Below are 13,220 nucleotides of genomic sequence, written 5' to 3'. Positions count from 1 at the left end.
CCTTATTGTGCTCTCGTTCTCTGCCACCTTGTCCATCCCACTGGCACTCTAGTTTGAGGGACAAGTGGAGAGGAGACACCAGGATTCTGGAGGGAACGGCCCTGCCTGCCCGCTCACCCCACCCCTCTCCTCCATCCCGTGCCCCCAGAGGGACCATGGAGATCTGGTCTCCTGGGGCTCATGTCCCAGTTTCTGCTTGTGCTTCGAGTCAAGGTGAAAGAGGCGGAAGCGGCAGTGGGAAGGGAAACATGGCCTGGCATGGAGGGAGTGGCCATCCTGCCCTGAAATCCTCATTCCCTCTTCCTCATTCCCATTTTCCCTGCCAAGTTCAACTCTTCAGGGCAGCAGGCAGATCCATGGCCCCAAGATCTCACCCAAGCCCTGGGGGGTTCAGAAGGAAAAGTGCTGGAGTTTAAGGATCTGAGTTCAACTCCAGCTCTGACGTGCATGAGCTGTGTGACCCTGGGAAAGTCACTGCCCCTCTCTGAGCCTCCAGCGCCCTTTCTGCAAAACAGAACAAAGCTGCCACTGCAGAGGAAGGCTGTGAAGGAGTGGGCTAAGGGCTGTGGAAGCCTCTGGGAAGTATGTAAACATGAGGCCTCTTTTTAGTTTCTGGAAGAGGAAAGGAAGGTCTAAAGCGGAACCATGACCACCCCCATCACCCTACCTTGGACTCAGAATTTCACACCCACCTCCTCCACTCAAGCTCATTTCACAGCCCACCAGGCTGAGGTCTCATGCCAGCATTTGCCCACAAGGAGTCCAGGTGGGATAAAAGGATCCAGGATCCCAACCCTCTGAGTTGCTAACCCACCCCTCTGAACCTTCCAGTTGCCTTACTGGTCACCTCACTTGTTGGACACATTGTCTGCTTGTTGGTAATTCCCAACCCTAGCAGGTCCCTGACTCACTACCTTAGGTCCAGGGGCCCCTGGAGACATCTGGGTACCCTCTTCCACAATTCTGCCCCTCTTCCTGGGCATCAGGTGTGTGAAAGAATGATGGGGTTGGCTCTCCAATGCAGGATGCAGCCACTTCTTCCCAGGAGAGAAATGGGAGGGAGGCCAAGGGGAAGGAGGGGAGGCGAGCTAGGGAGGAGGGGTAATGGCTTAGCCACTAATTGCACCATTACCACCTTCAGAAAAAGGAAAAACCACTCAGTTTTGTTTCTGCACACAATATGCTTCCCGCTCCTGCCGCCAACGTTGCAATTCAGAGGCAGAGAAGAGAGGCCTTTGCTGGGGGGCTGCCCAGCTGGTGGGAGCGGGCTGGGCACGGAGAGCGGAGAGCGGAAAGCCACCGCTGCCAGAGGTGAGAGCCAGATTCAGGGAAGTGGGGGAAGGACTACAGGGCCCCCTCCCTGCCCAGACCCTTTAGCCCTTCCCAGGAGATGGCGTCCACTCACAATGGTGCTGCAACAGCCCTTAGTGACCCCGAGGCCACCTGAGGCACTTTCCAGGGGAGAGTAGAGGGGCTCCACCATCTATAGGCTGTGTGACTTTGGATGAGTAGCCTAACCTCTCTGTGCCTCAGTTTCTTCATCAGCAAAATAGAGTTTCTAATATTCCCTACCTCCAGGGCTGTTTAAGGATGAAATGAGATGAGCGATGAGCACAGCAGCTGGCACACTGTAAATGCTCAGAGATGGGAAATTATTACTATGAAGAGACTCAAGAAGCCTTCCCTCCTCACACTGCTTTGTCTGAGTGCTGGAAGCACGCACCACCATGCTTGCTCCTAGCGCTTTGCGGTGCCGTTCTCTGAGTCCGCGTTGGAGTTGAGTTCCTGGTTTGAGCATCACCTGGCCCCAGCCAGGTCAACAGCAATGCCTGCAGGGGCTAGGAGGAGAGGGCTCACAAGATCTCTAGCTCGTTTAACTCGGCTGTAGAAAATTTTTTTTAAAGATTTCATTTATTTATTTGAGAGAGAGAGAGCTTAAGAGAGATCACAAGCAGGGGGAGAGGCAGAGGGAGAAGCAGCCCCCACCCAACAGGGATCCCAGTCATGACCCTAGCCCTAGGGTAAGGCACATGCTTAACCAACTGTGCCACCCAGACGCAGGAGGCTTTAGAAATTAACACAAAAACAAACGTGCCCCGAGGCTGTATGAATGGGAGTCTGAAGTTCTGAACAAAGGAGGTGAAAGTCCTGCTGCTGGGAGCTGGCCTGACCACCCTGTTCCGGCTTACCCCATCCCCAGCCCCCACTGGTGAACTGGTGAAGAGAAGCACGTAGAAAGCAGAGCACCAGGGGAGAGGGCGGGAGGTCATGCCCTCAGGTCGCTGGAAGAGAGAGAGGCTAATGGCCCGCTCTCTCCCTGTCTCTGACAGCGAACATGGAGGTGGCCTCTGTGGCTTCAGGGAGCAAGGGTAACCTGGCCCCGCACCACTCCGTCCCACCCCACCCACCCCTGTCGGTCGTCCTTCCCTACCTCTGTCTCCTCTTTCAGCTTCCCTTTCTCCTCTCCTTTTTCTCTTTCCCACCTTTCCCCACTTTCTTTCCTTCCCTTGAGCACTTTCTTCTCAATCCTCCCTATCCTTCCTGTGCCTTTTCGCTTCCTTTCTTATTTCGAAATCCCTCTCTCCCTCCTGCCTCTTCTCTCCCTCCCCGGGCCAGACCCTGTGCACGGGGGTGGGACACGACATGCAGGACCCAGTGCCAGAGAGATGGCTGGAGAGGAGGGAGAAGACCAAAAGGTCTCCTTGGCAACTCTCTCTTACGCACACAGCCGCTTGGAACCTTGGAGAGCTTAGCTCAGGGGTGTGGGCACTGCCTCGGACAGCCCCCCCCCATCCTGAATGGGACTACAGCCCCGCACGACAGCTAAGTCACTGCTTCCCCTGTACCCGCCAGGCTGGCAGCTGTGCCTGGTGGTGGCGGGCACTGAGGAGCCAGGCCTGCCTCTGGGACGCAGAGAGAATGAGCCGATGATTGCATGGGGGGACCGTTCCTGCCAGACTCCCCACTCCCCAGGGCCATGGCAGGCATGCGAGCCAGCACGTGTGCTCCCATCAGCAACACGCGTGTGGTCCCTGAGAGCAGGCCTGCAGGCCACAGGCTGGTGGCCGGGGGCGGGAGCCAGGAGGTCGCTGAGCACAGACATGTTAAGATAGGGAACGGGAACACAAGCTACACCCCAGGTAGATGGAAGGGGGAGGGAAAAACTGGGACCAGGGCCAAGTCCCTGGGCCATGGCAGCAGTGGAGGTGTGTGCGGGGGGGACCAGAGCCAGCCCACTCCTATCCCACCTTGCACAGCCCACACACACACACTCACACAGTTATGCCCGAGAGCCTCAGGGTCCTGCAGGGCCTGGGCAGTTACCGTAGAAAACGTGCCATCGGAAGGGTCCCCACGAGGCCTGTCCCACTAAGGGCAGTGAGCGTGGGGGGCAGAATCAGTAGAAAGTGGGCCGAGAGAGAAAGGATCCTGCAGAGGGTCTAGGTGGAGGGGTGATCTGGTTAATCAACGGCAATAAGTAACGCCAGGCTTACACTTGGGAGAGAAGTCAGGGGTCAGGGAGCAGCGCTGTCTCCTGAGGAGTCCCACACAGGAGGCACTGTTTGCAGAGCAGAGGGAAGCAGGGAGCCAGGGGACAGAGGACCATGGCTGCTGGGCCCAGCCTGCAGTTAGAGGACCCAGGTTCGAGTCCAGCTGTTGGCTAGGAGGGCTTATGGCAGGTCTTTTCTCCACTGGGGCCTCCACCTCCCCCTAAGAAATAGGGGAACAAGATGTTCTCTCACTGACTCCAAAAATATGAAAAATAGTTATTTCTGCTTTAGAGCCAGGCCCTGTGCTATGCATACTGCACAATTTATACCTCACCACACGTATCTGTGGGATGGGTTCAGTCATTGCACAGAGATGTGACCAGACTTAGCCATGTAGGGTCTGGGTGACTTCTGCACCTCCACCCTATGTTCTTCAGCCTGTGTAAGGGCTGGAAGGGCCCTGCCAGAGCCCATGCCCCATACAGATGGAGACCAAGGCCCAGAGAGAGGAAGCTGCCCTCCCTCAGTAGCAGAAGTCAGGGACAAGTCAGGACATAAGGCAAATTCCTGACTCCCGGAACAGTGCTCCTTCCCTTACCCTGCTCTGCCCACCCTCTTGCTGGCACTGCAGGTCTGCTTGCCTAAGTCCCAAGGTAGCCAGTGGGTACCAAGTGAGAGGAAGAAACACTGCCAAGGCCCAGGGTGGGGCTCAGAGCCCTGCCCCTCCAGCCAGGCCCAGGGCTCCCTCCTGGTTCCTAGGGGACTGGTCATGCCTGCCCAGGACTCCACAGGCAGGGCCCAGCTTCGATAGGGCCACCCCTGGCTCTAACCTGGCTGGCTGGCAGATCTGCTGCCATCTGAGCCAGCCAAGGGGGAAACCAAGGGTCTGTCTGGCATCTCTAGGCTCCACTCCCCCAGATCTGTGACCCAAGGGGCCAGATTCGCCTCTGGTCTGCCCTCCCCACCGTAGGTGGTATAAGCATTTGTCCAGCAATACCAGTCAGGGGCCTGATGCAGAGGACAGAGCCAGTGCTCTGGCTGGGGGGAACTCAGGGGCCACAGGAGACAGGAGGAGGTGGGCAAGAGCCATGCTGTCTGCCGGACAGAACAGAAACCACAGCAAGCAGGTTGAACCTCTCATCACAATGCCCTAGTCCCGGTGGCCCCTTACCCCAATCCCTTCCACCCATCTCAGCCCTGGGCCAGCTCCCAGCACCTGGGGTAGGCAGGCTTGGGGACGGCCAGACTGTGGACCGGGTTGCAGGCTGAAGCCTCAGTGGGGCTCCTGGGCCGTCTGCTGGGTTCTGAGTTAGATAGGACTCTGAGCCAGGCAAGCTCTAGGCTGGGTTTGAGATTCGACCGAGCTTCCTCCCAGGTATGGCCCCTGGCCCCAGCTGGACTCTCTCTGTTCGGGCCAGATTGGCCACGGTGGGTAGGCCTTGGCGTCTACGGAAGAGCAGAAAGAGCCTTTTACAGGGCCCGAGAAGAGAAGCAGGGCTGGAGCTCGAAGTTAGGCCACCGAAGGCAGGTCCAACTCAGCAGTCTTGGGAGAAGCCTCCACTAACTGGTGCAAGCCTGAACTTCAGGGGAGCCCTGGCTCCATGCCATTCTGGAAGGGCACAGCCCAGCAGAGCTGGAGAAGCACCCAGTAGAGCTGGAGCATCCTGGGGAACAGGCAGACTATGAACAATCCCTCCGTGGGATATGCTGGGCCTGAGACACCATCCCAGTGGATGACTTCTTCAGAATCTCCCTCCTGAGCAGGCAGAAGTGCTGGGGGTAGCCGGAACCAAGAGGCCTCGGCCGGTCCCGGACCCTGCCCCACACAGCCCGGGCATCCACATCCTGGAGACAGAGAATGCTCCAGCTGAGGGGCGGGAGAAGGGGCCCATGACATGGTCAGTCACCTCCGCCCTGCAGCCCCAGGCCAGACTCCTCACTGCTGGGCTCAGCTACCCCTGCAGACGGGATGCAGCTCTGGAACCCATACCCAAACCCCCTCCACCACACCGCACCGCACCCACCCCACCCGTCCTGCTCATCCACAAGCTGACGAGTCCTAACAGGCCTCCTTTGCCAGTGACAAAAATAACTATTTTCAAAATTCACAGCAGGGCTTTCGCCTACACACGCTGCACCGACTGGAACCTGAAGGGAGATATGGAGAACGCAGTGTGCGGATGGAGCTCACTGTGCAGCTAGCTCGGAACCCCCCAGGCCCCTCCTCCCGCCACTCAGCCCGTGCCCCCCCAACACACACACACAGGAGTCCCCAGAACGACCAAGTCAGAAGGGCTCTTAAACCATCCATTGTGCACAGGGGGACACTGAGGCCCAGGGAGGGTCCGGGATTTGCCAGAGGTCACCCAGTGGACCCGTGGCGGGACTGGACCAGAGCCCATACATTCTGCTCCCTGGCCAGGCTGCGCACCTCCTCCCACTCACTGGGTCAGTGGTGAGCTCCGGCTTGCCCTCAGGACGCACAAGGACACGCCCCTGTGCTCACAGACCTCAGGGCAGCCCTGGGGCTCCGTGTGACTGCATTTTAATCAAGTTCATGGGCTCCTCCACAACCATTATGTTGGCCTGGTCTCTACAGCCTTGTGAGGTAGGCAGCGCTAGGGCTAACATCCCCAGTTGCAGATGGGGAAATTGAGGCCCAAAGGGGAAGGATTGCGTCCAAGGTCAAAGCAGCACCCAGTGCCCTGATTGTTGGTTTGGAGCCTCCTTTCACAGCTGTCCCACCACCCCCGATCCTGCAGCAGCTAACAGCTGGGTCAATGCTCTGGGTGCTAGGGACCGGAAGGAGAGCTTTCTCCCCTAGCCCCCAGCACTAGTCTGGCCTCTGGACAGGCCCAAGCCATGGAAGGACCAGGAAGGTCAGCCCCCATCCCTGCACCTCCACTCTCAGCACGCAGACGATCCTTTAAGAGAGCTTGGCTGGACCACCATGCCTCAGCTAGGGTCCAGGCCTAGAGTTGCCTCCACCTGGCCCCTCACCCAAGCAGTACCACAGAGGTGCAGGCTTCAAGGGCCAGACCTTCAATGAGCTGGAGGTGGCAAGGTCAATGGGAACTCCATCATGGCCCCAGGCGCCAGGTCCACACCACAGAGCCATCAAGTCATTAGAGCTCCTTTACCCACCAGGAAACGGAGGCCCTGAGGGCTCACGCAGTCCACTTGAGGTCACAGAGCAAGTCAGTAGAGAGATAGGACTGGAATCCAGGCACCCCAGTCTAGTTTATTCTTCCCCAAGCCAAGCTCCCCACCCTTCAACTGAGGGTCTCTATGCCCTCCATTTCCCTGCAGATGGGGACTTGACCTCAGGCCCCTCTGTGCAGAGGGGCAGGGCCAGCTTTGAAGGGGGAAGTAGGGGGACAGAGATCCTCACCTTCCCCCCATCAGATCTGCTGGGACATCAGCCTGGTGTTGAGTTTACGAAAAAAGGATCGCAGCTTGCAAATCTTGCACTTTTTCTTGCGGCGCCCTCGGGAGAAGCTTCGAGCCCTGCCTGCTTCTTCCTCCTCTTCCTCTTCTTCCTCATCACTGGCCCAGGGCCCCCAAGCACCCCCATTAAAGTCGGGATGGGCCCGGGGGTTCTCCGCTGGGTAGCGCACAGGGATGGCGGTGCGGTTATAGTCCACCAGACGGGCCAGCAGGGCACGGACCACGTCGGGCCGCTGGCCAGCCAGGTCCTCCCGCTCGTAGGGGTCCGCGCTGATATTGAAGAGCCACACGGCCTGACGGGCACTGGCCATGCGCTCGAGGTTCCACCAGCTGCCGGGAAAGGCGGCCAGTGTCTGCGGCGGGATCCAATCCCCATAGCCAGGGTCGCCCGTGAGCAGCTTCCACTCACCCACGCGGATGGCGGCCTGCACAGCAGTGTTCCAGATGCCAAAGCCAGCCTCCAGGGAGCCGTGCCGGGCGTGGTTGTAGAGGGGGTCAATGTTGTGCAGGATCTCCGTGCGCGGCGAGGCCCGGCCCTCGCTGATGGCTGGCCACACATCGTAGCCATCTAGCCCGTCGGCCGCCGAGGCAGTGCCGCCTGCCAATCCTACCAGGGTCGGGTACCAGTCAGTGATGTGCACCAGCGCCCGGCTCGTCCGGCGCTTTCGCTTGAGCAGGGGGCTGTGGACGAAGCCGAGGCCGCGCACGCCACCTTCCCAGTAAGTGCCCTTGCGTCCTCGCAGCGGCCAGTTGCTTCCCCCCGAGAAGGTCTGGCCACCATTGTCACTGGAGAAGATGATGACGCTGTTGTTGTAGAAACCATAGCGCTTGAGGGCCCAGGTGATGTTGCGCACGGCCTCGTCCATGCAGGTTACCATGGCCGCGTACTTGCGCCGGGCCACGTTGCCCATGGCGCGGTAGCGGTACAGGTACTCGCGAGGGGACTGCAGGGGCGTGTGCACCGCCTGGAAGGCCACATAGAGGAAGAGGGGCCGCCGGGGGCTATGGCTCGCTAGGATGTGGCTGACCCGCTGGGCATAGAGCATGGTGGAGTACTGGCCGCTAAGCCCCCAGGCCACGCTCTCGCCCTCGTGCAGGTCAAAGCCGCACACCCCGGGGCCATCACAATTGTCGTAGGTGTAGTAGTCCACGTTGCCCGTGAGCGAGCCCAGGAAGGTGTCGAAGCCCCGGCGGGTGGGCAGGCACTCCTTCCGGTAGAAGCCCAGGTGCCACTTGCCCACCATGTGGGTGGAGTAACCCGCCTCCTGCAGCTTCTGGGGCAGTGTCACCTGGTCCAGGGGCAGGCAGTTGGGCTGCCGAGGGCGGATGATGGAGTGCTGGAGTCCTGTATGGATCTGGTACCTGGAGGGAAGAGCGGAGGGTGTGGAAGGCACAGGTGAGCTGCAAACCACCACTCGGGCCAACCACGCCCCCATTCTCTCCTGGAGGGGGGGCCCCAGCACTTCCAGCCAACGTACAGTAGTTGGCATGTGAGAAGCACTCTGAATCAAGATCAACGGAAGCAGATATTTACTGTCATTTTACAGATGAGGAGACTGAAGCTCGAAATGGTTAAACCACTCATCCAGGATCACGCAGCTAGGGAGATGGGGGAGTTAGGAGTCGAACCCAGGTTCATCATGACAACAAAATAATAATAGTTAACACCAAGTACTCTCTGTGTGCTCAGCATTGTGCCAAGCCCCTTACAGGAATTATCTCACCAACTCACCACCAACCTAAGGAGTGCATGCATGTCATTATTATGCCCATTTTCCAAATAAGGAAACTGAGGCTCAATAAGTTACGTCACTTACCCAGTGATTCAAACAATTAGTAACTGGAATTGGGATCTACATCCCAGGGGGTCTTCAGAGACTTCAGAATCCCTAAGTTCTAAGCTACTAACTTGCTCTGGGGCCTAGAGCAAGTTCTGTTCTCCCAGGCAAACTCCTACTCGCTCTTCAAAGCCCAGCCCCAATGTTACCCCCTCCGTAAAGTCTCTCCTAACTCTCTCAAAGAATGAGTCACTTTTGCTTCTGGGTTAACATTCAGTACACATGATCGTTGTCCTACTTGGCCACAGGGCTCTACTCAGTTGTACATGCTCTTGGGCCCAGTGACATGTAATGGGGCTGTCCTTTACTCAACTTTGTATTCCTGGCATTCAGGCGATGTTTAAAGGATCTTCAATAACTTATAGAAGGAAGGGAGGGAGGGAGGAAGGAAGGAAGGAAGGAAGGAACGAACGAACGAACGAACTCAGAGGATTTTAGAGGCAGAAGGGACCCAAGTCAATTTCTAGCATATTTACCTTGTCTTAAAAACACAGGTCCAGGGGCGCATGGGTGGCTCAGTCAGTTAAGCGTCTGACTTTGGCTCAGGTCATGATCTCGGGGTCCTGGAATTGAGCCTGGAGTGGAGCCCTGGATCAGGCTCCGCACTCAGTGGGGAGTCTGCTTGTCCCTTTCCTTCTCCCTCTGCCCCTCCCCCTGCTCGTGCTCTCTCTCTCAAATTAAATAAATTAAATCTTTTAAAAAATTAAGAAAAACACATGTCCAGAGGAGGGGAAGGGCCTTGCTCAAGGTCACTCGGTGGTCAGGGGCAAACCAGGACTTGAACATAAGTCCAAGCAGAGTCCAAGCACAGACTCTCTTCCAGCAAACTAGGCTGCCACGGCTCTTCCCCCATGTGGCCTCAGTTTGCTCACATAGACAGGGCAGTTGGGTAGAACAGGAGATCTCTGAAAACCTTCCAGTTCCCAAATTTTATGAGACCAGTTCTCATGTGCCTGCCTATAAATTCATGTGGCCCCTGGATCTGGGTCACTTACCCAGGCTAATGCTTTGAGGCAGAAGCAAACGGTTAGCAGAATTCTGCATTCCTCATCTATTCATTCTAATCCCTTCTGCGGTCAAGGCCCCCATGCAATCTGCTTGTGGTGTCCAGCCTTTACTCAAGTCTTAAAAGCCCAGAGTAAATAAGAAGGTTGGAACTGCTCAAGGGTCTTAGAATCCCACACCTTTTTCTCACCCCAGGGGAATCCAGGTGAAGCGAAGCCCTGACTATCTGACACTTTGAAACCCAGGCACTAGGGTGGGCTTTCCTGTTTTTGGTTTCCTTAAAGCTGTTACCGTTGTTAGCCATCATTAGCTACTATTGCTGCTTTTATATTTGTCTATACGCCACATATATTATTTCATTCAATCCTCATTGAAAACCTACAGGGAAGACTCTTACTATCCCCATTCTACAGCACAGGCCCCACTGCAGACAGCTAGCAAGCAGCGGCTCCGAGCTTTGCACCCAGGTCTATCCAACTTGGACTCAAAACCTCCCAGCGACACTGGCTCTGCAGACCTCAATCAAGCTAATGAATGGTTCTATTTAATATAGGAAGCACCCTAGGGCGGAGCAGCGGTGCAGCCTCTTCACAGGGCTGGGCACCGTGGAGCACTGGTTTGTAAAGTGGGTGGGCCAGCTTCAGTGGGCCGACTGAAGCCCGTCTGCAAGGGGGTAACCGGAGAAACACGGGCTCCCTCCAGCCTCAGCGAACACGGCTGGATGCATTAACAGACGCTAATAAGAGTCGTCAGCATCCGTCAGACGGAGCCAGCGGCAGGGGGCGGAGGGCAGAGGCTGCCCAGCCACGCTCAGCGAAACTCACAGATCAGGGGGTTGGAACGCTGCCCCACTGGCTGCTCATTCCCCTGCTTAAACCAAAAGTCACCTCTCCAGAGAGAAATGCTAACTTGTGCCCAATTCCTGGGAATGCAGATTCTTCTCCCTCCTCTGGAGGTTAGTCAACATTTGGTCCTCACCACCACTAGCTACGCCCCCAGCCGCAACACATACCCCAGCCCCTCTTCCACACTTCTCCAGTTCTCTCTCTCTCTCTGTTCCTGGAGCTGAATGCTGCATGCCAGAGTGAAGCAAGAAAAGGCACCTATTCGACTCCCAGCTCTGGGACCCCTGCCAACTCCCTGGCCTCTCAGGTCCCTCTCCCACAGACCCTGAAGTTAAGCAGAGGCATGAGTTGGGGGACCTCCCTGACTCCGGGACTCAGTTTCTCCCACCCAGGAAACAAGGAGAGCAAGGCTCTGGTGTCTGAGATCATACTCATGGCTTTTGGGTGGAACTTGGGAGAAGGCATGCCTTGGACCCCATCCAAGGAGGATTAGCTTCAGCCTTGCCAAAGGATTTTCTCCTAAGTGGCCAGAGTTTGCCTTCCACACCCTCACCTCCTGTTTCCCTGCTCTTTAATCCTGTAATCCTGCCGCCTTGCCCATGGGCAACTCCTTACGGAGAAAGCAGCACGTCTCCTTGGGGTGCCAGCCACCTCAGAAGGATTTCGCAATGAAAAAACAGAGGTTTGGAGAAATGAAGTAACTAGCCTAAGGCTCCATAGGTCACGACATCCTGACATCCTGTATGTGTCTTTCTGCCCCCACGATATGTTCCTTGGTTTCCTTTCCATGCAGCCATCCATTTGGGGACCCTAATCCCTCTGGTGACATAGGGGCTGCCATTGATCGACAGCCAAGCGGGTTACATGCAACTCATTCCATCCTCACCACTCTTTTTCAGGATAAACACGGCTCTCCACTCTGTTTATGGACAGACAAGAAAGCGGAGGTTTAGAGAAGTTAAATGGCTTGCTCAAGGCCTCAGGGTCTGTAATTAGAAGCAGCGTTAAAACCGAAGTGTCAGAGACTGCTGTGTTCCTCTCACAAGAGGATGACCAGATGTCTCCTTCACATGGTGTATAGCGTGTGTCCTAGAACTTCGGAGGAAGGAGACCTCAAAGATGATCCAATCCATTCAGTGTACAGTTGGAGAAACTGAGGCCCAGAGAGGGCAAAGAACTTAACTAATGATCACACAGGCGACTGGAGACAGAATCGGGCAAGTCCTGGTTTTCCAGGTCCCAGAGTAGGGGGTCTGTGAATACAGAGGAAATCTACAGACCGGGATTTATTTGGGGCTCCACCGGCCAGCCCCAGCAGCCTGGGTCAATGCCTACCTGCCAGTGAGAAGTTGGCTCCGCGAAGGCGTGCAGATGGGCTGGATATAATAATTCTCCAACTTGACACCCTCGGCTGCCAGCCGGTCCAGTGTAGGGGTCTCGATATCTGAGCCATGGTAGCCCACGTCGTGGTAGCCCTGGTCGTCGGTGAGGATGAAGATGATATGGGGAGGCTGGGATGGAGCGGCCGAAGGCTGCTCCACGCCGGCCTCCCCGGGCCCGTCCGCCACCAGGCTTGGCTTGGCCCGGTCCCAGGACAGGTAGCCGAAGCTGAGCAGGCTGACCAGCGACAAGCCAGTGAGGGCATGCATCGCCATGCCTGCCCGCGCGTCCCGGCACACAGGGTTCCCGGGGCCTCACCGCCTCGCGCGCCCAGGGCGCACGGCCCGCACGCCCGCCGGCTGGCCGGCCTGGACGCTGCGAGATCGTTCAGCGGCCCCGGGGGCTACCCAGGGGTTGATCCAGGAGTTGATCCAGGACTGGCGGCCGGACCTGCGCGGCCGCAGCGGGGCGCTCTGGGGAGGTCAGGCCCGCGCCGAGCTGCCTCCCGCCGCCTGCGCGCCCGCCCTGCGCTGCCCTCGCTCCCTCTCCTCCAGCTCAGCCGGGCCAGCCTGGGACGCGGCGTGGCTGCTTCCAAAAAGTGCTCTCCACCATCCTCTGACTCTCCCCTTCCTACTAGCCCTCGATTTCTCCCGCCTCCTAATTTCTCTCGCCTCTGCTTTCCCTTCCTCCTCCTCCCGACCCTCCAGCCCCCGGCCCGGCCTCTCGCCCCGCCCGGAGTCCTGAGAACAGTTGGGCTCCCCGCAGGGAGGCGGGCAGGACCCCAGCGGGGAAGGGGAGGGAGGCACGGGTTGGGCGGGCCTGGGGGGACACCGCCGGAGAGAATGCGAGAAAGTTGTAACATCTGCCCGGCCAAGCCCCAGGTGGAGGGGCGGGACGTGGAGCAGCGGCTCCGCCCCCGGGCGGGAAGCCCAGGCCGGTCAGCCCTCTGGCTCCGGCCCCCTCCCGGTCCCCTCCCGGCCCCGGCCGGGAAAAGGAGGGAGAGGGGCTGCTTGGAATTCCGTGGAACAGCTCCGGAACGGGCCGGTCAGACATTCCAAGATCTTGGAGTCTTAGCACCTCTGCGTGCCAGCCCTGGAAGGGACGCACCTAGTTTTCTATTCCAACCCTCTGGTTCTACAGTGGGAGAAACTGAGGTTCTGAGCTAGGTGGGAACTCGTGTAAGTCATGTTCGTAGCTTCTTCCCTGGGGCTCGG

The 13,220-nt window shown here is 57.7% G+C and overlaps 1 protein-coding gene across 1 annotated transcript; it reads right to left on the bottom strand.

Moving 5' to 3' along the window:
• Nucleotides 1-5,526: 5,526 nt before the first annotated feature.
• On the bottom strand, nt 5,527-12,882 carry ARSI (arylsulfatase family member I). Its single transcript, XM_002918145.4, has 2 exons — nt 11,962-12,882; nt 5,527-8,300 (listed from the first exon to the last, which is right to left on the bottom strand). The coding sequence occupies exons 1-2, from the start codon at nt 12,279-12,281 to the stop codon at nt 6,893-6,895; spliced, it is 1,728 nt and encodes a 575-aa protein (XP_002918191.2). The 5' UTR covers nt 12,282-12,882; the 3' UTR covers nt 5,527-6,892.
• Nucleotides 12,883-13,220: the final 338 nt, after the last annotated feature.

Source organism: Ailuropoda melanoleuca, chromosome 3 (genome assembly GCF_002007445.2).
Source record: "Ailuropoda melanoleuca isolate Jingjing chromosome 3, ASM200744v2, whole genome shotgun sequence".
In the NCBI taxonomy this organism is placed as follows: domain Eukaryota; kingdom Metazoa; phylum Chordata; class Mammalia; order Carnivora; family Ursidae; genus Ailuropoda; species Ailuropoda melanoleuca.
The sequence above is the reverse complement of the archived record's forward strand: the minus strand, read 5'-3'. Positions and strand labels throughout refer to the sequence as shown.